General features: G+C 35.7%; 2 protein-coding genes across 3 annotated transcripts in view; one reads left to right on the top strand and one right to left on the bottom strand.

The window, feature by feature from the left end:
* The window catches only part of LOC306882116 (regulator of microtubule dynamics protein 2-like), a 33,795-nt gene extending 10,448 nt beyond the window's left edge, over positions 1–23,347 (top strand). Inside the window, exons 4-16 of one of the 2 annotated variants that reach the window (XR_013785220.1) lie at positions 779–953; positions 1,244–1,346; positions 2,049–2,109; positions 10,309–10,384; positions 11,127–11,204; positions 12,461–12,559; positions 14,277–14,330; positions 15,534–15,614; positions 15,726–17,495; positions 17,953–18,044; positions 19,128–19,250; positions 20,350–20,507; positions 22,358–23,347. Coding sequence is in view for 1 of the 2 variants with exons in the window: in XM_079436596.1 (XP_079292722.1) it covers positions 779–953; positions 1,244–1,346; positions 2,049–2,109; positions 10,309–10,384; positions 11,127–11,204; positions 12,461–12,559; positions 14,277–14,330; positions 15,534–15,614; positions 15,726–15,773 (775 nt within the window). In the remaining variant the exon portion in view is untranslated. Of the gene's footprint in view, positions 1–778; positions 954–1,243; positions 1,347–2,048; positions 2,110–10,308; positions 10,385–11,126; positions 11,205–12,460; positions 12,560–14,276; positions 14,331–15,533; positions 15,615–15,725; positions 17,576–17,952; positions 18,045–19,127; positions 19,251–20,349; positions 20,508–22,357 lie in introns of those variants that run through there. The other variant, XM_079436596.1, reaches the window with a different exon arrangement.
* Positions 20,789–24,933, bottom strand: LOC306882115 (cytochrome P450 1B1-like). The gene is made up of 2 exons (XM_079436595.1): positions 23,764–24,933; positions 20,789–22,926 (listed from the first exon to the last, which is right to left on the bottom strand). The coding sequence occupies exons 1-2, from the start codon at positions 24,825–24,827 to the stop codon at positions 22,329–22,331; spliced, it is 1,662 nt and encodes a 553-aa protein (XP_079292721.1). The 5' UTR covers positions 24,828–24,933; the 3' UTR covers positions 20,789–22,328.
* Positions 24,934–25,348: the final 415 nt, after the last annotated feature.

The following is a 25,348-nucleotide window of genomic DNA, read 5'->3' as shown; positions in this document are numbered from 1 at the left end:
CACAATAATCCAGTCCATCAATCAATGCCGTTTCTGGTCAAAACGAGAGTCCATAATAATAAAGCTTCTTCCTGTTGTCCTCTCACATCAAAATCTACAACATATTTTATATAGAACATTTTGAGCTGGTTTTGTTTGTAAACAATGCTTAATCCATGCATATCTCTCTCCTGATTCAGACAAAACATATTATGATGGGGTTGTTTCTTAGAAACACAGCTTTTTGCTTCAAGATATTAATTGATGGACATGAGTCATATAATAGATTATGGTCTCATATTTTGGCCAGAAGCAACCGTTTAAATTTAAAATGGCTTAATAATGGATTTGTTTCTTACAATCACACAGTTATTTGCTTCACAAGATGTTAATTGATGGTCTGTGGTTGTGTGGATTATTGTGATGTTTTTATCAGATGTTTGGACTCTCATTCTGGTGGCACCCATTCACTGCAGAGGATGCATTGGTGAGCAAGTAATATGCAATTTTTTTCCAAATTTGTTCCAATAAAGAAACAAACTCATGTTGGATAGCCTTAGGGTGAGTAATTTTTCAGCAAAGTTTAGTTTTTGGGAGAATCGTTCCTTTTAGAGAGTCACTAACTTTCCAAAATACATTTAACAGAATTAACGTAAATTACGTCCTTGTTGTTAAGCCACTGGCATTCCTGCATAACAAATCAAAATGTTTTTGGTCTGTCAGGTTTGAGTCTCATAAGAAGCCGATTTCATCACAACAACAGATATAGGCTCACTGTCTTCTCTGCCGTGTGTTACAGGTATATAACGGCACTGACAGATTCTGAGGAGGAGGAAAGTGACGATGACCGAAAGTCACTGCAGGAACCAGTGGATGAGCTCACGGCCCTGCTGCAGAAAGCAGACCGATTGCACAGCTGTAACGGGGCAGAGAAAGCACAAGGCCTGGATGCTCTGCTGGAGAGGAAAGCAGAGGTATGCAAACTACAGCTCAAAATCTTGGGGTCAGTATAATTTCTTTTAATGTTTTTGAAAGAAAATAATACTTTAGTATAATAAGAATGACTTAAGAATTTAAGTGAAAACAGTTCATTTAAATCAAAATAATACTTCACAATATCACTTTATTTTTGATCAAATAAGTACAGTTTTGGTGAGCATGAGAGCAAAAACATTTAAAAATCTTACTTACCCCAAACTTTAGTGTACGGTGGCTTCTGGTTTCTTAGTAGAATGTTTTAACACACGTATGTATGTGCTTACAGTTTGATCAGAAGTGCCAGTTCCTTTGGCGGTTGTCCAGAGCCTATGCAGATGCACATGATTTTGCTGTAGACCTTGCAGAGAAGAAGAGCTGCGCTGAGAATGGTAATCACTGCTTTTTATGATTACAGGTTGACGTTTATGTATATATTGCTGACATTCGTGCCAGAATTGAATAATTTGACATAGTGGTTAAAATTTAGTGCTTGCTTTCAACTACCTTGAAATAGCATTGAATTATAATTATTTGGCAGATTTTCTCCACAAATATTGATTCATCAAAGGAAGTGTGATTTTTATTAAAATAACCATCTTGACTTATTCATGAAAACACAACTACCACTAATTGTGAAGAAGACAAGTGTTGTCTGTCTTTAGGTTATGAATGCCCGTGCGCCCTGTGTTTTGCTCTTAATCCATCTGCACTCTCCATTGTCTTTCTATTACGTATTCTTCTCTCCCTGCCAATTAAATGTAATACAATAGCAGCTTGGTCCATGTGTGTATGGAGGGACAGGATCAACTAGTTCAGTTTCCAATCTTTTTTTTTTTTTTACTATAGTGCCTTTATAATTGCTGTTCTCCAGTCATTTCTATGTATGAACACTTTAGTTTCAAAGTCTGGAAGCAGGCCAATTATCCTATTTAAATCTTTAGAGGAAGTCTCATTAGTCCAGATGTAAACTGGTGTATGATCATCTGCAAAATAAACCTTTCCATTGTTGTTTGATTTAGGAGTGAAAACACATTGGATGCTGCTGGTCTGTCACGTCTTGCTTATTTTGTTTGCATTTTTTTTTTTTTTAGGAAAAAAAGTTGGTGAAGAGGCAATTTCCATCAATCCACAGTGTGCTGAAGGTCATCAGTGGTAAGTTCATGTTAATATTAAATACATTTGTTGTCCAGTTAACTAGTTCTTTTGACTCAAGGTTTAATGAACCTGTTTAAACTGACTATAAAAGCTCATTTCCAGCCTTTCACGAACCTATTACTGACACCTTTTGGCATAGCTTAGACTTTACTGGATGTTGTGTCGCTTCAACATCCTCAAATTGGTTTCAAGAGGTTTTACATATTTCAAGAGCATTTTCAGAAATCTGGCCATCATAAGTAGAGAAACACATTTGCATACTTGTTTGTAGCACCTGGGCTCTGGTGTGTCTGTGGGTCTCTGAATGTATATGTGGGTATGCGTATGCGTGTGTGTGGGTGTCCTGCACCGGAGGTGTTTTTCAGGCTTGCCAGCTCCTCTGGATATGCTCACTCATCTTACGAAATCCTCTTGATAGCATCACCACACCCCAGGAATGTAAACACATGCAAAGACAGCCCCAAGCTAACATATAAATACTTAATTTTTTTGTTGCAGTTTTGGTGTATATATACAAGTGTTCAAAGGTTTGGGGTCAGAAAGGTGATATTTTATTTTTTATTTTATTTTAATTATTACCGGTGTATATATATATATTTTTATTTGCAATTTTATTTACCCAGAATACATTATTGATAAAAAGAGGCTGTAAAGACATTTACACTGTTAGAAAAAAGTTATATTTCAAATAAATGTTGTTCATTTGAATTTTCTGTTCAACAAATCTAGAAAAATGTATCAAAATCAGCATTCACAATAATCATGTATAATATAATAGTAATAATTATAATTTCTTGAGCACCAAATTAACACTTCAGGCTTTCCTGTAGCTCCAATAGTAGAGCATAGCGCTAGCCACGCCAAGGTCATGGGTTCGATTCCCAGCGAAAGCAAGAGCTGATCAAATGTAAAAACTGTAACTTGAATGCAATGTAAGTTGCTTTGGATAAAAGCATCTGCTAAATGCATAAATGTAAATGTAACATATTAGAATGAAGGATCATGTGACACTGAAGACTGAATTAATGATGCTGAAAATAAAATTTTACCATCACAGGAATACATTTTAAAATGGTTTAAAATTTTAAAAATATTTAATTGTAAAAATCACACTCTTTACTGTATTCATCAATTAATTCGTATTGCGTTCATTTATTCATCATACTCCTCAATGGTGAGCATAAGAGGCTCCTTTAAAAAACATGAAAAAAACCAAAACTTTCTGACACCCAACCTTTTAATAGTACAGTATTTTAAAGGCATATTTTGTCAATGCATTTAAACATTTAGTGGACTGACTGACATGATATGTGGATGCTTTTGTGCCTGTCCATCTGATATTGTTGATATAGTTTTGAAATATGAGAAACAGACAATTTCTCACATTGAAAGACACTTCATGGGCTTCATGTATTGCATGATGAAACGTATAACTTATCGCATTTTAAAAACGTGATATCATCAGAAGTTATCCTGCCTAATCCAAGTGCAGGGCAAGCTGCCTGTTAATATTTTTCCGTTGAAAGCAGTTGACTGCAAGATCAGTTTTGGCTCCCTTTAATTTAATTCTTTGTGAGTTGTAATGTTTTGACATTTTTGATGGCAGTGAATCAATTAAATATTGTAATATGAAGGGTTATTATGTTTATTGTTCAAGTCTTGCATGTATTGTAATATGCATTCTAATATGTTTACGGTGTCTAACACTGCATGTTACAGTTCCTGTGAGCTGTGCAGCATATGCTTGCATTTGTTTGGTCTTAATGAAGGCATGTTCACTGATCTCTGTGTCTGTATTTTGCCTGCGTAAAGCCCTCTGCAATGCTTTCCGTTCCCTCACAGATGCCTGGATTATTACACGGAGTGCAGAGGGTCGTTGTGACCTCCACACACACACACACACACACACACACGCATCTCAGTTACTGCTGCTCTTATCTGTGATGTGTCCTTGGCATTATGGTTTTCATTAAGGATCTGGCCTTCAGCTCTATTGAATTCTGTCCTGTCCTCAGTGCAGCAGCTCTGCTTAATGATGCAGTGTGGGAAGGATACATTATAAGAGTTTTTTTTTTACCTTACTCTTGTCATGAGCAGAGCCAGTTCCATTGTATGTAAAACTTGCATGTTTTGACATTTGGTAATTGAATTACAAATGAATTTACAAAACTGTTCAAAAAGTTTGCGGTCTTTTGGGATGAGATTTTTAATGCTTTTAAAGTTTTTGTTCATCAATATTGGAAAATATTATTGCACTTAAAAATGTATTCTATTTTAATATATTTTAATGTTGTTTATTCCTGCCTAAGGTTTTTGTAGAAATGGTGATACCTTTTTTCTGAATTCTTTGATACAAAGTTCAAAAGAACAGCATTTATTTGAAATTTTTGTAACATTCTAAATATCCTTACTGTCAGTTTTAATCAGTTTCAAGTCCTAATTTAATTGTTAAAAAAACTAAATGATCCTAAATGTTTGAACAGTAGTGCATGAATGATTTACAGAGAAATTACATTTTAGATTCGGGATTAGAAAATACAATTAAGTACTAAATATGGATGCATTACTCAGCAGACATAAATAATTTCTCAAATGGTGACACTTGTTGAGGAGAGATGTGCTAGTGCCTTTCTAAGCTTTAAGATGTTTGAATTTCTGGATGATAAATAGGGCGAAAAGGTCTTACTTTAACAGTGATTAAATATGACTCTGGTCTGTTCTTCAAAGTAAAACTTTATAATGCATTACAAGAAAATCATGAATCTGAGCTCTTAGAACAGTAATATCATACCTCGCCTAAACTGCATCATTTGCATTCTCATGGAAACTTAGAAACTACGTAGCAATGCCCTGGCAACCACAAAACACTTCAGCTTGACTTTTGCACCAGCCAGATTTTCTTCAGTAAATATAACCTGTACTTTTTGCAATTGGTAACTCTTCTCTGAATGAACCTGTATTAGAAAGTCTTGATACATTGGTCATCTTTAACTCTTCTTTTGCCGTGTAATTTGTTAGGGTTTGATGTCTATTTAGCCAGATTCCCTGAGCTTAAGGTTTCTGTCAGTGTCTCATGGTTTAAGCTGGTCATTTATCCTTCCATTCTGCAACATAGCTGTTTTCCTTGCAAACAGAGCAGCAGTTTGACCTTGAATGGCAATGGCAGCTCTTGTCATTGAGACTTTATTGAATGCTCAGCCCAAGGTGATGAGAGAGAACGTTCTGTTCTGAGCCGAGAGGTGAAAGGAATCTGTTCTTCTGTCAATCAGTTTGACTCTTAGACCTCTTTGTTTGTGACCAGTTGCTCAGGGGATTTCTCTGCCCATGAGGAAAATGCTGATTAAACTTGCATAATCTTCTGGCAGCCACAAGTCTTAGTGTTCGGCTTCTTTCTGTGTGGTTTGTGTTTTTGTGTATGCATAAGTGTGTAGGAGTCTATATAATATTTCAACTCACCGAAAGGACTCTAAGCAACCGTCAGAAACAACCCTTGGCCAAACCACACTTTTTCTTGTACAAATCCCTTCTCTGCCTCTTCTAGTGTCATTTTCATTCTGTTTTTGTCCTCTCCCACACACACATTTCAAGATAGAATAAACTTTACAGAAGTTTCACTCCAGAACACTGGAAACTGCCTGAAGCTCACAAAACCTCCCCGACCTGTTCTGAGCATGAAGAATTACACTAATAGAGTAACAAACATCTGCTTGTTTTCTTTAACACTCTTGGATTTCATGGCCGGTGAACTCCGATGAACTCGACATCATCTGCTTTAAATTGCCTTTTTAATTCTGAAACTAGAATTGCATTTCCTCCAGGAAATATCAGTGCGTGCAGGGCAGCAAATGAATTAATTTGTAGGTAAGACTAGGATTTAGACTTTAGTTCTGCATGAATGAGATGCTGCATCAAAGCCACCTTATACATGGCTGACGTCATTGTTTGAAGCGAACATGATGTTTGTTTTTCGTAAACTGTGCTCAGTCAACACAGTGACACAATCTTTGAACTTTATAGGAGGTTATCGATGGTTATTAAAGAACCAGTCACAAGTTAATATGCAAACAAATGCTTGGAAGAATGTGTTTAAAAATGCAAATGCAAATATTAAATTTACATTTCATTTAGTTATTTAGAACATCTCAAGGAATTTATGATGCAAATTTCAATGTGCGCTACTGTTCAAAATGTTGGTAAGATTTCTGATCTTATGCTCATCGATGCTGCATTTATTTGATCTAAAATACTGTAAAAACGGCAAGATTTTGATTCGAAATATTATTGCATTTTAAAATAACTGTTTTCTATTGTAATCTATTTTAAAATGTAATTTATTCATGTGATGCAAAGCGGAATTTTCAGCATCATTACTTCAGTCTTCAGCGTCACATGATCGTTCAGAAATCATGAAGCTAATATTCTAAGATGCAGAAACAAACGATTAATGTTAATATTTGGTCAGGATTTGGTCATATTGTTGTCAGTATTCATCAGCTTTCTGAGTAATATTAAAGACAGACAGTAGAGAAGTGGAGCAAATTAATGCTGTTCATGTAATAATAAAAAATGATGATTTATTTTAGCTACATTTAAATAAAAAATGTTGAAAGTTAATCAACTTAATCTGTTTATTTAAATGTAGCTAAAATAAATTGATTGCAACCACTCACCTTAAAAAAAAAAGGAAATTCAATCAATTATTTTTTTTTTTGTGTGTATAAAATTCATAAAAATCTAAAAAAAAAAAAAAAAAAAAAAAGAATTACTGAATTTGTTGAAGGAAATTCTGGAGAAGTATGAAATAAACTTCAATACATTGCTGCCTTACAAGCATACGTGTTGCTGGTATATTTCCACCGGTATTGCTTTGATACAATCAAAGTATCCACATAAGGTAAACAGTTTTTATTATTGGGATGTTTACCCGTAATGCCCCTGTGGAGGGAAACCCCAGATTCCTGGTGTGGGGAGATGTTGTCAGGTGTGTGACGTGCTCATTCAGCCAGCAGAACTTCTGCCACTGGCTTCCATCGATTTGCTGTGGTTAAATGTTCAGGCCTCCGGGCATTGCCAGAACATGACAGCAATGAATAAAAACTCTTCACAAACCAATCTGTGAAAGGAGGGGGGAAGGAATTAGCCCCGGGAACATTGAGCAACCTTCTTCCCACCTGTACTCTTTCTGCCAGAAGTTGTTATTAGTAATCACTTCTGGTATGTCTTCATGTTGCTTCAGTTCAAATTTATTTGCAATTCATCATAAGAGCTATTTTGGTTATCTTCAACTTTATGTCCATGCACTGCCATTTTTTAATAAGTAATCAGGATTGTGTTGTCAGTTTTGGCTGTTTTCACTTTAGCTCTGTTCCAAAACCAGTCTGTTGTCTACGTGGGCAGCATTCTAACTGAAATGAACCTTACAAGTGACAAGCAGCAACAAATTGCAATCGAATAGTTTCAGACTTTGATGCCAGCATGCTGCAAAGCTAAATTCATGATATTATAACGTATTGAATGAAATATATCTTTATAATCCTCTGTAATCTTGGTTCACTTAGTTTATTGCAATGCATTCTGGGAGTGTTCTGTTCATTAAGGAGATATTTGATGTGAATTCGATCAAAATTGGGTATCAGCATAATGTCGCTGCCTAGCATTGCAGCCTTCATGTCAAGAACATGACTATGATTATTTTAAAGTGCTGTCTATGTAGGCAGCAAACTTGGTTTTGGAACAGGGCTTTTGGCATTTGTCGTCTCCGTACCCAAAGATCTAATAACAGACTTTGTGATCTTCTGCTGTGGTTGGTCATCCTATTTTTGGTGTAGAGAGTTTAATATAACTGCCCAACTCTGCACCATTGAGTCACAGTAGCCAGACAGAGAAATTGCCAAAGCTTGCCCTAGTGTTTGTTTGCTTTGGGAGAAAGTACGTGAAATGTGTTCCTACACAGTCTGTCCTACAGTGATGCCAAGCTCAAAGAGCCAGCTCCTCAACAAGGTGATGCAATGTTCATGCTCAGTCATCCTCTATAAAAAAAGAAGAGAACCTGCTGTTATTCAGTCAGACTTTTGACAAAAAGTCCCAAACAAAGTGAGTTTATTACATTTTGCATGCAGTTTAGAAAGAAACTGTGTAAAATTTCTATAATAATCTATAGTTCTTATTTGGATGAAATAATTTCTGATCACACAGACAACTTAGAAAACAAAGCGGAGTATGCTGTTCAGTTTGTGCAAATCTAGATTAATGGTTGACAATCTCAATAAAATTTTTCCATTATTGCAGAAAATAAGTGACCATCAAAAGTTAATGATTCTACTTTTTTTGATCATGATACTCATCGTAAATGAACATTACTTTGAATTTGGCCTAAATACAATTGCTAGAAGTAGAAAGCTAACTACATCAGGATCACTTCAGTGCCACCACCACAAAACCTCCAACAACTCAAAAAAAGCATTTTATCTGAAAATATGAGTTAGAATAGTTTGCAACAGCTCAATTATATTCCATACATCCATTTTTCAAAACAAGTTAAAGCTTTAAAAATGTCACAAGTGGATATTACTAATGTATGTTGTAGAATAAACTGAAAATATTTTGAGCTTGTGTTCACCACAAACCTTATTTCGTTTCTGGGTTTTGGCTTAAAATAATGCCATCCCTGCAGCACTCTTTTGGTTTAGCCTTGGAAATGCAATTTGGTATCCTGATTCCAAAAAAAACTGTTCTTACTCTCAAATGTTGCGCACAGTCAGCCAATCAGATTAGATCTTGCTAGATTGAGAAGTTCAGATGGTCAGTGAGCAGACTGTGGGTGGTCCGTGGACATGCTGCCTGCAGCTGAGACTATTCAGTACAGCCCAATCTTAACTTCATCTACCAATCAATGAATTAAAATGCATGAGAGAAGTTATGTTGAGATCGATGCTCTTGCAATTTCTTCCTAGATGCATTTAATTTTCCTTTATTTTGCAGTCTAAATGGCCAGTAAAAGAGCAACTTCCCAACACACACACACACCAGTGTAACAGAGTACAGTAAGTCTGTCCATAGAGGTACGTCTATGCGGGTGTTGAGTTTCTCTCTGGTGAGCTAAAGGTTGAAAGCTTTTGGCTACAGAGTCTGTCCCCCAACCGCTCTCAGACTAACAGAGCCCCTCTCACCTCCTGTGACAGTCATTTGACCTCTTCACCTCTTTATCGTGCACATAAAAGGTGTTTGTGCCCGGCTCCATTGTCTGACTGAGTACCAGCAGGATTTACATCGCTATGCTGGAAAAGCTTTGATCGCCTCTGAACCGGCCCCTCAAAACACTATAACTACACATGTACTCACGCACATCAGTCCCTTCACTTACAGTCACGATTCTTCCTTCTTCTTTCTTTCTTTCAAGTAAAATCACTTCACAGCTTTAAGTAGCAACATGATAAAAGACAGCAATCTTCATAAAATAGCCTTGTAAAATGCGTTAATTAATCATCAGAATAATTCCTCTGCAGTTTAGTTAATTAGTTTAAACGTTTGTGGTTTAGCTAGCAATCTGGCACAGGTGTGCATTAATTAGCCATTTACAGCGGTTTTGAATGTGGTTTATTCAGACAGTAATTAGAGTCAGATTCTGTAATGAGAAATTACTTATAACTCTTATTAGATAAAATATTTATGGTTTGAAGAACTGATGTTAATTCTGTTTTTAAAGTTTTGTACTCATCTGTTCTTTGGTGCTTGATTTTGAAATCTTTTTTCATTGAGGTGTTAATACTTTTATTAATTAATGCAGATTCCAACCATTTTAAAATTGTATTTTTCAACTATTGGATAGTCTCCAGTTGCCAGTTACTCTTCAAAAGTATCTATAGAGGGTTGATAATATTCAAGTCAGGTGATTTGTCTGGCCAGAGCAGTTTTTGAAGTACATTTTGGTGCTCCAACTGTCCAGGTTTTATGATCATGACACCATCATTTTTGCATTGTAGCATTAGTGTCTGAGATTGAAGTTTTATCAATTGCAGCTTTTTCAGGGATGTTGCCATAGATCCTTCACATTCGGTTTTCACCCACTGTGTTTGTTTTTTCACTGCAGTCTACACAAATTATATAAGCTCTTATAATTAATGAAATATAGCATATCTTTTATTCATATAATTACTGTTTTCTTTTCTTTCTCTGTTTTTGTCTATCTCTGCATAGGTATGCTATACTCTGTGGGCTCCTGTCAGAATACGAATCTATTCAGAATAAAATAAAAAATGGTTATCTTTTTAAGGTGAGTGTGCATATTTGTTCTTTACACAATGTTCACCTTTCTTATGTTTTGATTGGATGTCATAAAATATAGGTTAATTGCTAGTTTTTTTTTTCTGTATATATTCAGTCCAAGCTGTTTAAAGCTTAAATACAGACAGCAAAATATTTGAGCAGTTCAGATGGACTGTTTACAGCTAGGCTCTTGTCAACATAGGAAGTTGTTCCTTCCACTTTTAATTACTTCCAGATGCTCCCACTTACAAATTTGACCCTTAATTATTTACACATTTATTCCCGTGCTTCATGTAGAGAAGAGTTTAAGGGCAGTAAAGGATATGGCACTCTCAGCATTTCAAAGGTCATTTCAGTTGATTTCAATGGTTGTATGTGTTGATAGGAGCATAGCATCAGCTTCTGTTTCATAATCTTATCTGAGACGAGAGGAAATGGAATGAGGGTACCACACGCACACAGACGTATTTCATAATAGCAGATCGGTCTCTGATACACACAGCATTTTATCTGAGCTGTCAGCTAGATTTCCAAACACCACACACCTGCAGAACCCTGGCAGGTGAGCTAGCAGAGAGAGAGAGAGGAGCTAAATGACAGATGCGTGTGGTGGGTTTTTCTATGTTCGTGCGAGACAGTTCAGGAGAAATATTTGCGGTATCTCCGCTGTAGAGATCAGCAAAAAAGACAAGTCGTGCCACATAGAAAGAATCTTCTCACTCTCTTCCTTCTGTTCTCTCTGTCTCAAGGATCATCTGGATAAGGCAATTGAGTTGAAACCTGAAGATCCTCTGTTGTATTACTTGCTGGGCCGCTGGTGCTATGCTGTGAGTGACCAAGCGTTTGGTATAGTGTGGTTGGGATATTCATTACATTGTGTTAGTTAAAGCCTGAGTCAGGGTACCCATGCTAATAAAAAACCTGGAAATATCAGATAAATATTTTTTTTTCTTTATTTTAAAGTCTGAAACCTCATGAAATAATCATTTTAATGAATAGAAATTTCTAGTGCGTGTATAATTATTAAGCACGTTGATATTCTGATCATATTTTTTTTCCAATCACATTTTAAATCACCGTGGGTGTTGGAATTGGTAAAATGTGCTTGGAAAAAAAATATGATCAGAATATCAACGTGCCTAATAATTATGCACGCACTGTAAAATGAATATACACTACCATTCAAAAGTTTGCGGTTGAAAATATTTTTTTAATGTTTTTAAAAAAAGTCTCTTATGCTCACCAAAACTCCATTTATTTAATCGTAAGTCAAGAAAAAAACAGAAATATTGTGGAAATATTATTGCAATTTAAAACAACTGCTTTGTATTTCAGTATATATTTAAATGAAATTAATTGATGTGATTTACAGCTGTATTTTCAGCATCATTACTCCAGTCTGCAGTGTCACATGATCCTTCAGAAATCATTCTAATATGCTGATTTGCTGAATGTTGAAGGTTGAGCTTACTATTTTTGTGTAAATTATTTTTGTGTGTGTGTTTTAATGATTCTTTGATGAATAGTTTAAAGTTCAAAGAATAGCATTATTTAGCATTTTATAACAACATAAATGTATTTATTGCGCTTTTTCATCAATTTAATGTATCCTTGCTGAATAAAAGTACTGATTTCTTTTTTTTTTTTTTTTATTCTTACTGACCCCAAACTTTTAAACAATAGCATACATACTGTATTTTTACAGTTCTGTGTAATAATGAAAAAATAAATAAAAAATAAATACAGTTTGGGGACATTGGTCAAAATGTGCTCTATTCTGACTGACAGTGCTGCAAAATATTTTTTTATAAAAAAAAATTTCTTTGTTCTTTCCTTGTATATTATTTTATTTATTTTTTTATTGTACTAAGAAGCTAGTCTTAGCCACACCTACGTATTAACCAGCTGTTTTTGATGATTCATTAACACCTCATTAAGAATACCTGTTTGAGCAATTGATGTGTCCTGAAGAAGGCTGTTTTTGCCAAAACGCGTAGATCTACTTTTAACTATTTTGTAATGATTTAATCCCAGTACATTAAAGCTATTAAAATTTGTACATACATAAACATGTTGTGTGCAGGTGTCACAATGTACATGGATAGAGAGGAAAATCGCTGCTACTCTGTTTGGAGAGCCACCCAGTGCCACAGTCCAGGATGCCCTGCAGAACTTCCTCAAGGTGGGACGTGCCTCTAATCATTGGAACACACTGGTGATTGACTGTCTAAAGAGCCTCTTTATTTCGAGGCCAAACAGTTGAAAGAATATATGCATGACATAAAATGTTATGTTATTAATATTTTGGTAGCTGATATGAGCTCACGGAAATAAGGAAAAAAAGTTTTAATTTTAGCTGGATACTCAAGAACAGATTTTGCATATAAACATAAAAATAGCTATTTTAGATGAAAGTTTTATAGCAAACTTGACCTAATTTTTTTTTTTTAAATCTTTTTTTTAAATTTCCATCAATTTGTCAATTTGAGGTTTCCAACAACCAATCCAGTTTCTGGATTTCCCCGCCACAGACTGAGCAGAGATTCTTTTAGTACAGTATGTGCTGTAGACGGATTTGTCTTAGAGGTCCTAGTTTAAATAACAAACCCTGTTTATTTCTGAAAGAACTTGACCTGTGTTCCTACATTCAGCGTTTTTACATAAGTTGCTCTCTCCTCTGATGTTCTCCTGTCCTTTGTATCTCACCCATCACTTCTTATTTAAGGGATCTGTGCTTAGACTTGTTGCACCCTGCCAATACAACACAGCATTCTGGAGAGTTATACAACAGCACGACTGATTAAAGGAAAGAAATAGGGAGTTGCTCTTGGCCATTAATCATAAATAGTCTAATTTTGTGCAAAAAAACAGAAATATACCAACAGCTTATGTCCAAATAACGTATTGTCTCTTCATCCACACACTGAGTGATCCACCTCCATAAAGAATCCAGTTTTACATGCTACATGGCCAAAAGTATGTGGAAACCCCCCTCACAGTAATGTTGCAGCTATACTACTAGTAGGTGCATTTTTAGTTAAATGTAACATACATGGTACTGCATTATAATTTACAATGTGAGGTTCATGCAGAAATGTCATCTAATGGATGCATTTTGGCTGCATACTTTTGTAATTTCTCAAATCTAACCACGAAATGTGCTGTCATAAATAATAGAGTTGTTCCAAAAATTATATTTAGCTCTTGGTTTTTGTTTGAAATGGCAGGATTTTGTAAATGTTTTAATAATTTTTTTTTCTTTCACCCAAGAGGAACCCCAGAAGCCAGATCAAATATTAGATGTACAATTTAAAATACAAGTAATTATTTATTTATTTTTGCTATGGTGGGTAAGATGTTAAAACTAAAGAAAGACTTTAAAAAAAGACTTTAAATTTAAAGAAAACTATGGAAAACCTAAAAATATGAGGGAAAAGCCCTAGGATTTTCTCTGTAAAATCCTCATCCAATAATCATAAGCAGCTGAAAAATGTAAATATCATTAAAATCTGTTTATCAAAAGGTGTAGGAACCCTGTAGTTTGTCAAAAGGATAACCTCATATATGTGGCTACTACAGTTTATATTTTGTGTGATTGTGTAAGTCTCCTAAATGTCAACAGTATTATCATTGCTCTGATTATAGAGTGGAGGTTTACTGTCTGCAATGGTAATTGTTTAATATCTCATTTAACACGCAAAGTGTTTGAAAAACGTACCCTGGATGTTTGCCTGCCAGCAAGAGGTGTTTTTCATGATCTCATTTAATTAACTACACCTGAAATGCAAAAAATCTGTTACATAAACGGTCTGTGTTTAGACATCAACACTCTGTAGTCAATAAATAATTTCAGTTTGACTGTGAATGACAGATTGCATTTGCTTTGTTTGATTCTACAGGCAGAAGAGATCAGTCCCAAGTATTCAAAATTCAACTATGTGTTTTTAGCCAAGGTAATGACTTCAGGTCTTGACTGTTTTATTAATGAACTGAATATTGATTAATAATGACATTCGGAATTTTATTGGCTCTGTTCCAAACCTAGTGAGCTGCCTTGCTGAAAACCACCTACATAGACGGCTACCTTCCAAAGCAGCATCCTAACAATATGAAATATTAACCAATATAGAATGTTCTACTTGTAACAAAAAAGTGATATTTCAGATAAATGCCTTTTTTTATGTTCTATTTATCAAAGGATCCTGAAAAAAGTTTCACGGTTTTCACAAAAAACTGCAAATACTTTTATCAACATTGATAATAAAATGAAATGTTTCCCCAGTTATTTTAAATTGTTATTTTAAATTGTAATAATATTCAGTATTTAGTCAGTATAATACAGTATTTAAGATTTTGCTGTATTTTTGATCAAATAAATCCAGTCTTGCTGAGCATAACGGAATTAAGTATATTAACAAATATGAATAATTAAGTGTTACCTGCTATTTACTTAAACTGAAATCTCCTAAACTATTTGTAATGGTTACATTTTAATAACATTTCAAATCCACATTCAAAGTTTACAGAAGTGGGATCATACATTTTTCTGTGTTTTTGCAGGCACGCTCAGCTAATGTTTGCTAAATACTATTTTTATTTCATTATTTTAATCTCACTGCAGTTCAACAATTTGGGGTCAGTGTTTATTTTATTTACTTACTGGAAAAAAATTTTCAGCAGGGATGCATTAAGAGCACATTTCATCTTTTATTCATCAAAGAATCTTGGAAAAGCTCGTGGAAATGTGTCATGGTTCCCACAAAGTGCACAGCTGTTTTCGATATTTAAAATGCATTCAAATAGAAAGTAGTTATTTTAAATTGTAGTAATATTTAAAATGATCACTGTTTTTACTGTATTTTTGCATCAAATAAATGTAGCATTGATGAGATTAAGAGACGACTTTCAAAAAAACATTGAGAAATCTTAACTTTTGAATGATAGTACTGTATATAATTGACATTTCTCTAATGTCTTCCAACTTCAGTGAAAGCATTTTTTTTTTTTTCACCGAGTCTTAGATAATCTTACATAAGTATGCAACACACTTATACTGTCTACATGGGCAGTGCACTAGATTTTGAAACTGAGTCAGTAGAATGAGAACATTGTAATGGGTTACTGTAACTGCGCCTATTTCACTTTTCTGTTGTCAGTGTTACAAAGACTTGGGTCAGAGGAGTCAAGCCCAACAGATGTGTGACGCTGCCTCTGCAATGAGCATTCAGACTAAAGAGGTGTTTTCTTATTCTGATGAATCAGATTTTTTTATAGTTCGAGTTTCTTGCCTTTGTAATTCTTTGTTTTTGTTTTTTGTATGTGTGTGTGTGTGTGTGTTTTCTTTAAAGGATGAGGAGGCACAGAAGGAATTTGACACTCTTGTTGCATCACTTTAACAAGACTCTAACAAAAGCTGTCTGTCTTTGTGTTCCGTCTCTTTGAACTCGACTGTGACTGGACTGTAGCTGTTTACCCAAAACCAACATATGAACTACTAATGTTGGCCAGGCCACGTTTTTCCTCTATTAAAGGGGAGACCAACAGCAATATTTTGTTAATCTTTTTTGTTTATGCACAAAATACTGTGTGTTTCTTTTTAATTTTTGTCTTTTTTTTCCCCACAGAATATTTTAGACGACATAAGTGCAATACACGACGTGGCTGTCACCTATTGAAAACCACAGTGACCATCAGTGGCTGCTGTTAATGCTGTGCATTGAAAAATGCATTGAAAAATGATATTTTGCTGAAAATCTACTCTCCCTCGGGTCATCCAAGATGTAGATGAATTTGTTTCTTCATTTAAAAACAGATTTGGATCAATTTAGCATTACATCACTTGCTCACCAATGGATCCTCTGCAGTGAATGGGTGCTGTCAGATTGAGAGTCCAAACAGCTGATCCAGAACACTATTCCAGCCACACTATCAGTCAAAAGCTGCAAGTTTGTAAGAAACAAATCCATCATTAAGACCCTTTAACTGCCATCATTTTGAGTACATCATTCAAAAAAATAACGCTTCCTCCAGTGAAAAGTCCATCCCCTGTTGTCCTCTCAAATCAAAGTCCACCCACATATTTGTTTAGAATGGTTGTTGCTTGAAATCTATGCATATTTCTCTCCTGATTCAGATGAGAGTGCTTTTTCATTGGAAAAAGCAATATTACGGATAGATGACTATTATTTTAGCCATAAATGACGGTTAAAAGTGTCTTAATGATGGATTTGCTACCAGTGCTGTCCATTGGTGAGCAGGTCATATAATGCTATAATTTCTCAAAATCTGATAAAGAAACAAACTCATCTACATCTTGGATAGCCAAGATGGATCAGCATGAAGTCTGGTGCAGTTGTGATTAATTCTGACCAATACCGAAACAAGAAAGATCTGTCCGGTTGGCATTAAAAGCATGCATTGGCAGTTCCATTTGTTTTTGTGTGCCTTTTAGGGGCATGTTTATGTGTACTTTCTAATTAGCATTTCTGTCTATTTTTGTTCATCCAAAGTTATTAATGATTATTTCATAGACATAACTTACAAAACAGCATGACTATGAAGTTATATTTATGGGTATCGAGTTTACCTCCCGATAAATGTCTGAAACAAACCTTTTGAAGAACTTTGGCACATTTAATGGTTAGTTCTTCCAAAAAAAGCTGCTGATATGAAATTGCAAAATTGAAAATCTGTCCAAAATGTTAAACCTTTCATAGCACAATCCTCCCTCACGAAATGCAGTTTTTATTAAGAGCACCTGAACAACTCCATCTGGATTTAATCTTGTTAATCACATTCTCTGGTATTTTTTAGTAGTTCAATTTTATATATTCATATGACTTGTGTAGATTTGAATCCCTAGACATTATTTTTTGACCAAATTCCCAGAGAAATTATGGGGACCATGTAAATCTAATGTAATTTTTCCCTCATGTTTTAATATCATTGGTTGGTAATCCAGCATTATGAATGTAAGCATTTCTATGTTGAAATGATGGCACTTGCTCTGTATGATACATTTTAGATGATTGGTGATTATTGAGATTGAGACGGTGATTGTAATGGTGCATATGGAGATCATCACTTCATTTCTGCTGCTCAGTACAATATACAATAAGGTGAATCAAGTCTGTGTGTTGTACGTTGATCATAGTTCATTTTTATGCTGTTTGTGTGGTATAATTGCTAACTGTTATATATCTTGTCTTTTTCATGTTTCTTTCTTTCAGTGTTAAATGCAAAGTGCTTATTTCTGCAGCTTTAGTGGCACCAAACAGAACTGCAGTCTACTTCTCATTATTTTTATTTATGCAATTCTGTTTTGTGGCATATAAGTTATACACTTCACTTTTAACTTCTTAAATGTAAGTCCGATAGTTTTCAGTCAGTATTATGCCTGTATGCTCTTGTCCAGAAAGAAGCCAATCATAGGGAATGCCAGGAAGACGGAAGAAAAAGGGCTAATTTTCAGATGTCAAGCAATGATATTACAGGGCACTCATACTGACTTAACACCCATCATTGTAAACAGAAATAACCCTTACATGTCTGGACATCTGCCTTTCCTTACATCAGAACCACAGCATGTCTTCAGCAGCAAACAGCTTCCGATCAGAGACTCTTCTGTACCGACATGTTTTATGTGGATTGACGTCATGTAACCAAAGGTACCTGAGGTGGTCTGCATTTATTCGTAATGCTTTTTGGTTATTAGTCATTTTATCGTTTCTTACTTTTTGCAGTTATATTAACACGACTGTTCAAAAGTTTGGGGTCAGTAGGATTTTTAAATGTTTTGAAAGAAGTCTCGGTAACACTTTGTATTTTAGGGTCTCTTAATTAGTTGCTTATTAGCATGCATATTACTAGAATATTAGCCATTTATTAGTACAAATTAAGCACATATTATTGCCTTATTCTACATCCCTAATCCTACCCAATACCTAAACTTAACAGCTACCTTACTACATTTACATTTATTCATTTAGCTGACGCTTTTATCCAAAGCGACTTACAATTGCTATATATGTCAGAGGTCGCACGCCTCTGGAGCAACTAGGGGTTAAGTGTCTTGCTCAGGGACACATTGGTGTCTCACAGTGGATTCGAACCCGGGTCTCTCACACCAAAGGCATGTGTCTTATCCACTGCGCCATCACCACCCAGTAACTATTAATAAGCAGCAAATTAGGAATTTATTGAGGGAAAAGTCATAGTTAATAGTGAATGTGTTCCCTATTCTAAAGTGTCACCGAAGTCTCTTATGATCACTAAGGCTCCATTTATTTGATCAAAAATACAGTAAATCAGTAATATTTAGAAAATATTATTGCAATTCATAACTGTTTTTTTTTCTGGTCCTTAATTCTGATTGGCTGAGAGCCTTTTTCAGAGGTGTGATATTCTAGTGATAACCGTTTCACCGTTTGTGTCAATAGATGGACTTACTTGTCTTTTCACGTCTTCAGCCATGTTTATGTGACTACTACTGGATTAGCTCGCTAGTTTGATGACATTAAAATAAGCGAAAAAAGTATGATGTTTACAATTATACAAGCCTTTCTGGTCCTCAAATCTGATTGGCTGATAAGAGTGAGATATTAGAGTGAGAGCTACAACCGCTTCACCGTTTGTATCATATATCACTCCGCTTGCCGTATTTCTCAAAGTGAGTGTTATGGCAGACGCCCAGATCCACTATAATTTAAGAATAATACTGTCTATGTGTCAGAATGTAAAATTTGTTTCAGCGTTTTCGGAGATGTGAGCTCCAGGCCGTCAGCGGCCGTTCAGCGCTCATGAACCCCCCGAGAGCTGCCTTACCTCCGTCAGATCTTCTGGAATTCACCTCTGGCTCTGATGTCTCTATAGTGGTAAACCATGAGATATAGTTACTTTTGAGTAATCTAATGAGCAGTCTTTGGTCTCATTAATTTATTATTTGTTCCAGAGCAAATAGTTTTGGCAATATCTCATCATGTTTATGTAAATTCAATGCCTTTGTACTTTTGACTGAATTGCCTATAGCAACTTTTATGATGGCTGTTGTTGTTTATTAAATATTATTATTCAATAAATATTTTATATAAATAATAGTACTATTTAGTTTAATTTGTCATCACAACACATAAAGAAGGTAAAGGTTCATATAGTATCCTTACTTTAATATCATTGTAATTTCTCTCTCTGTGCGTTTTACACCCCTGTGTGTGGAAGTATCATGACAGGACAACTGTTCATCCTCAAGAACTGAAAACCATCTTATAGTGTCTCATTACCTAATGTATGTAAGTCTGTTCTCTCATACAGCACAGAAATGATGCCTGCAAGACATTACCTGGATTCCTGGAGGTCTCTTCTAGATTTGATCTTAATGAATATAAATAAATATTGCCTTAGCAATTTATGCAATTATTTTTATTTCCAGTGTTTCCTTAATTTAGTTCCAAAGGGAAAAAAAACTGAGATGAAGCTAAAACTTTAATAATCAAAATAATTAAAAATAGTAATATTCAAAAGTGATAATAAAAATTGAAAAAATGCATAACAAAATGAAACTAAAATTAAAAAGAAAACTGAAAATATAACAATAAAACCTGATTTAGAATATTTTTTATTACCGTGAACACAGTTGTGCTGATTAATATTTTATGGAAACTGATCATTTTTTTTTTTTATGAATTATTTGATGAATGGGAGCAGCAGTTAGAATTTAAATTAAGACCAAAAAAAAAAAAATAAAAAATCAACCCCAAACATGACAATTACGGAAAATGAAACTTTTCTTAAAAAGCATTTCATATTTCATTGCATCTTAGTTTTTATTACTGCTGATTATTTTGTCATCTGATTTTTTTTTTAAGGAGGCACTGACAAACATGTACCGCTTAACGTTTGTACCTTAGGGTGCCATCCCAGTGACAGCTCTGTAGCTTAATTCAACACTAGTGAAGCTTGTTTTCTTTTCTTTAGCAGGGCCTGGAAGGGGAGCATGCGGCTGCTGGTGTATCAGTAATCAGTTGGCTTTATCTGGACTTGTCACGCACTCAAAGCTCGGCTGGCTACAATCCTCAGGCTTGATCAGAACAGGATGTGCTGGGAAAGCAAGATAAAGCACTTCGCAGGGATGGGTATATCCTACACACTTTCCTTCTATTTTAAATGCCCAATTGAGTGGCTGCGTGCAGATTTGATTTGTGCAATAAAATTAGAATGGTTATTTTAACTTGCCACTATTTTAAGGGCAACTTGTTTGAATACAACAAATGAGAACTTTTGTTTTACATAATCACATTGCGTCTAGGTCTTGCATTATATAATATTATAAGCTATATTATATTATAATATTATACTGCATTTATTATCATAAAAGCTTGAGTAATGATATATAGTATTGACTTACACATGTATTGAGTAATATATTTAATTATAAAAACTGGAAACTGAATGCAGTTTAGAATTCACAGAGCAGTCAAATGTCAGAGCTTATATGAAGTAGAAAAATATAATATTACATGTTGGTATCACATAATAGGAACAACATATCAAACTTACATAGCAGTCTTTTGCATATAAAATATAGTAGATCTAATACAGACAAGCAGTCTATTATTAAGTGCTATTACAGTCCAAAAATATTTTACAGCAGATCAAACATTGCGATTACAGTTCAAAAATATATTGCAGCAGTTAGAAATGAGCAAAAATGTATAATCATAACGCATATGTTAGTTAACAAGCCCTGAATTTCCCCTTCAGGATCCCCCAAACTAGAAGGGACCTGAGGGACACAGAATGTATTTCCTTTCATCTACACAACATCATGTGCCAAATATGAAATATCACATTCAACTTATAATAAACATAGATGTTCAGAATAGTTTCACTGGAGACTTCCTGTGACCTACTGTGAGGATCTCCAGACAATATTTGATTGGGAAGGATGTCGCGCGAACACAATGGAAGTGAACTGTGTTAAACCTGCCTATGTTTATTTTAATTATAGATTAATGCTAAGAAGTCTCTAATAATAAGGCACAGACTTCAACAATGCTGTAGTGAGAATCTGGAAATATTATCAAGAAGAACAATAAAGTGCTGTAAGTTATACTGTAAAAATTTCTCATTTTATGAGCTTTATATAGGGACGTTAACAATGCAGCATAGGGCTAGATTGAGCTAAAGTACCATAAGCAACAACAAAAACTTACTTTAAGCTCAATGCAATCATTTTTGAATAATAACTAAATGTTTTAAAGTCAACATGACATGTAATCAACCCTATTGTTTTCAACGAATGATTAAGTGTTGTATATTAGTCTAAATTACATTTTGATAAAATATTACAGAAAAAATATTAATGACTTGATTTTTCATGATCCAGTCAGTTTCAAATAGATCAAATCAATTACTGCACCACAGGTATTTCTCATCGAATATCTTGTTTCATTCAAAAATACGTCATGGAAGTAAAATGAGTTGCGAACAGCGTTTCACATTGACTTTAAGCCACAAAATGATTGGGATTAAAAGATTGAAGCATGATGAGAGCAAATTTTCTACAACTGAGGCTAAATATAGATCTGCTAGCTATATTTCAACTAGAAGAACTAGAATTAGTGACGCAAGCTTCTTGAATGAATAATGCTATGCATGTAATGTCTCAATACTCCATAAACCAACTTTTATTTGTTTGAATAAACATGCAGTGTCCTGTTGTGCTTTGCTACTCTTGCATAATATACCATGAATCAGTGCATCATGTCGTTACAGTAATGAATGGGTGTGTTTTTATGGCTGTAGCTCATTCTGAGCTTAAAAAAAAAAGTTTTGCCTGAGTTTTATATTTATAAATATATTGCTATAATGCAAATATGAGAGATTCTTCAGTGTTTGTTTTCTTAGCCACCTTCATTTGGCAAAGTATTTAAGTTGCATGCTTTGATTTCCCTTCAAACTTGTGGTCTCTGTCTCTTTTCAGTAGGAGTCTGAATCGTTCCTACCAAGCTCTCCAGCAGTTCTGCGCTGTTGCGGAGCGTGACAGACACTTTAAAGGATCTGGGTTTAAGCGTGAGCCCATACAGATAGTCCATGCTGGGAGTAGTTTCTGCTGTAAAACTACACTGATGGACCAGCAAGGAGGTGAAGAGGAAAAGCTGTATCTTGGACACGTCTTCTCCAATGCATCTACGCTTCCCTACGGAGAAGATCAGCACGTTGGTGGTTAAGTCTTTGTTGAGAGCTCCATCCTCATCCAGGAAGCGTTGTGGGTTGAATACCTCTGGTTGGTCCCATTTGGTCGGGTCATGGTTCAAAGACCACTGGTTGACGAAAATGATGGTATCTTTAGGAATGGGATAGCCGTTGATGGACGTGTCCGTGGTTGTGCTGTGTGGAATCGTTACAGGGACGAACGAGGTGAATCGCATGACTTCGTAGATGAAAGCCATGACATATGGAAGATGAGGCTGGTCTGCAATGGTTGGGAGGCGACTGCAATCCGCTACTTTGTCGACATCCTCCTGAAGACGTTTCTGGACTTCTGGATACCTGCAATGTAAGTGAAGGCCAACATTTTCAACTTTCTGAGTTTGCTCAATCATCAAGGATTGAATCGAATATGGGTATTTCAAACAGGCGGATTAAACAACATTACTACATTTGGTTGGTGATCTAAATGAAATTGTATTCAGTATCACTTCTATTTATAAATACACCCGGCCTCTTATCTCATCTGTGCTAATATCCTGCATGAAGCAGTCATTGTGTTTGAGTTTCACAGTGTGGCCTACATGTTTAAAAGTGTTAGTGGGTCAGATTTCATTTTGTGTTGCTGTAACCTGCCCTCATTAGTTGCTGCCAATACCTGCACGGAAGAGTTACATAACACATAAGAGCTGTTTGGTGTTATTGAGACCTGTCCGTCTCTTGTGGACGATCTCTGAGTTGCTGCATTAAACACTTAAAGTGCAAAGAAATTACAATGCTGTCATCATTCGCTCATCCCATATATATTTTTTTTCTTCTGGGCAACAAAAAAGATGTATTGCAGCGACTCTTATTCATAAAATGAAAGTGTTGATTATTGGTGTTCAAAAAAACAGAAACAAAAAACATAAAAGGTAATTATTCTAGAGAGCAAACAATTAAGGATATGCCCCTCAGGGCAAGATGAGATTTACAGTCAGACTGTAAATTTGTACATGCTATAAATCATGCACCAATGAGCAGCTTGAACATCCATATTAATTAGTAGCCTAATTTTATATTAAATATTTATATTATATTATATTAAAATGAAATAAATAATCGAACGACCAGAAGGCGAGTGAGTAAATGACATAATCCAATATAAGATGCAAATTTGTGATGGACCAAACGCATTACCTGACTAGTAACAGAATGATCCACTGTAGAGCTGTGGAAAGAGTGTCTTGACTGGCCCCAAAAATATCTGAGATGGTCGGTGGCACGTACTCTTTATCCAGAAAGACCCCCGGGCCCCCTGACAGCCCTTTATCCAGAGCAAGGATGAAAGCGTCAGTCATGTCACGGACGAGGCTCAGTAAAAGGGTCCTGCGGTGCTCCGCCACTTTAGAATAAATGAACTCGTTAAACTCCTCGTTGAGCTCTTTAAACTGGTCAAAGAGAGTTTTGATTGGGTTTGGGAAGTACTGCAGCCAGGGCATCACATCCACGATGCTTCCAGCTCCGACTGTCTTGGTGAACTGATCGTTTCTGCCCACCACCTGCTGGAATTCCTTATCATCATACGAATACCGGTTACCGAAGCAAACGGCGCTCATTGTGTTCGCCACGGACACCACCAAATACCGGTGAGGCTCGAAGTACCGCTGCTCGCGGGTTTTGGTCAGAAACAAGCGGATGAGCTCTCCGATCTCGCACACGATGTGCTTCTCAAATGTCTGCTTGGTGTGGATGTTGGCTGTGGAGAAGCTTCTCACGGTGCTGTGCGCGATCTTACGATGCAGTTTCCACCACTGGCTGTAATTACCGAACGCCATGCTTTTCCCATTGGACACGACCCGGAACGAAGCGAAATCGGGTCTGCCGGCGAAATCGACAGCTTTTTTAATTAGCGCCTCTTTAATTGCGTCTCCGTTCAGAACCACCACGTTTCGGCTGCCCAGTTTGATCTGAAACACGTCGCCGTATTTCTGAGCCATCCGGGTGAAGTAAAAGTGGGGTGAGGTACCGAGCTGAGCGGCGTTACCGATGACCGGCCAAGAGAACGGACCCGGTAACTGCCGCCGACCGGAACGAGTCCAGAACATGAGCGTTAAACACACCAGCAGCGACAGTAAAGCACTCCGCGCTGACAGCTGAATGCAATCTCCCAGAACCGACAGGACATCCATCATAGATGTATTTGCAAGCCTCACAATCAATGCAGATCCACTGTGATGAAACTCAATGAACCTGTTGAGCATCAGATCAGGGTTGAAGTTTCCAGCGCTCGCGCCGTCTCTGAGTGATGCATATGAGCTTAAGTGTTGTGATGGTCGGTCTAAAATGAATTCATCCAAGAATTTATCCACGACTAAATAACACTACCGAGAGTCCCCTCCTTTACACACACCTCTCTCTCTCTCTCTCTCTCTCTCTCTCTCTGAACGCGTGACTTATGTGATCTCATGTCATATATCTGTCATCTATCTATCTGTGGATAAATGTTATAGCTATTTAACAATGCAAAACAATTATTTGGTAATTTTACCATGGTGAAATACTGTTCAAATTATATTTAATAGTCTAAAGTTGTTCGGTAAAAGGGGATATTTAGAGTATTTAGATTTTCTCCACATAAATAATTACCCCATATAGTCGATTGATATCTATATCCTATCCCTTAATATATACATTTATTCCGTATCTTTTTAATAAACAGGTCCATGCAGCAATTAGAAACATAACAAGGTTAATTCTAAGAAAAGAGTTATACAATAAAAGA

This window comes from Barbus barbus (genome assembly GCF_936440315.1).
Source record: "Barbus barbus genome assembly, chromosome: 16".
Taxonomy (NCBI): Eukaryota; Metazoa; Chordata; class Actinopteri; order Cypriniformes; family Cyprinidae; genus Barbus; species Barbus barbus.
This window is presented reverse-complemented; position numbering and strand designations above follow the sequence as displayed.

Bases quoted from the DNA above. Each gene is read 5' to 3' on its own strand.
- LOC306882115 (XM_079436595.1), bottom strand. From the start codon at position 24,827: ATGCTCAACAGGTTCATTGAGTTTCATCACAGTGGATCTGCATTGATT. The intron at 22,927-23,763 runs GTAATGCGTTTG...CTTACATTGCAG, and splicing joins ATCATTCTGTTACTAGTCAG to GTATCCAGAAGTCCAGAAAC.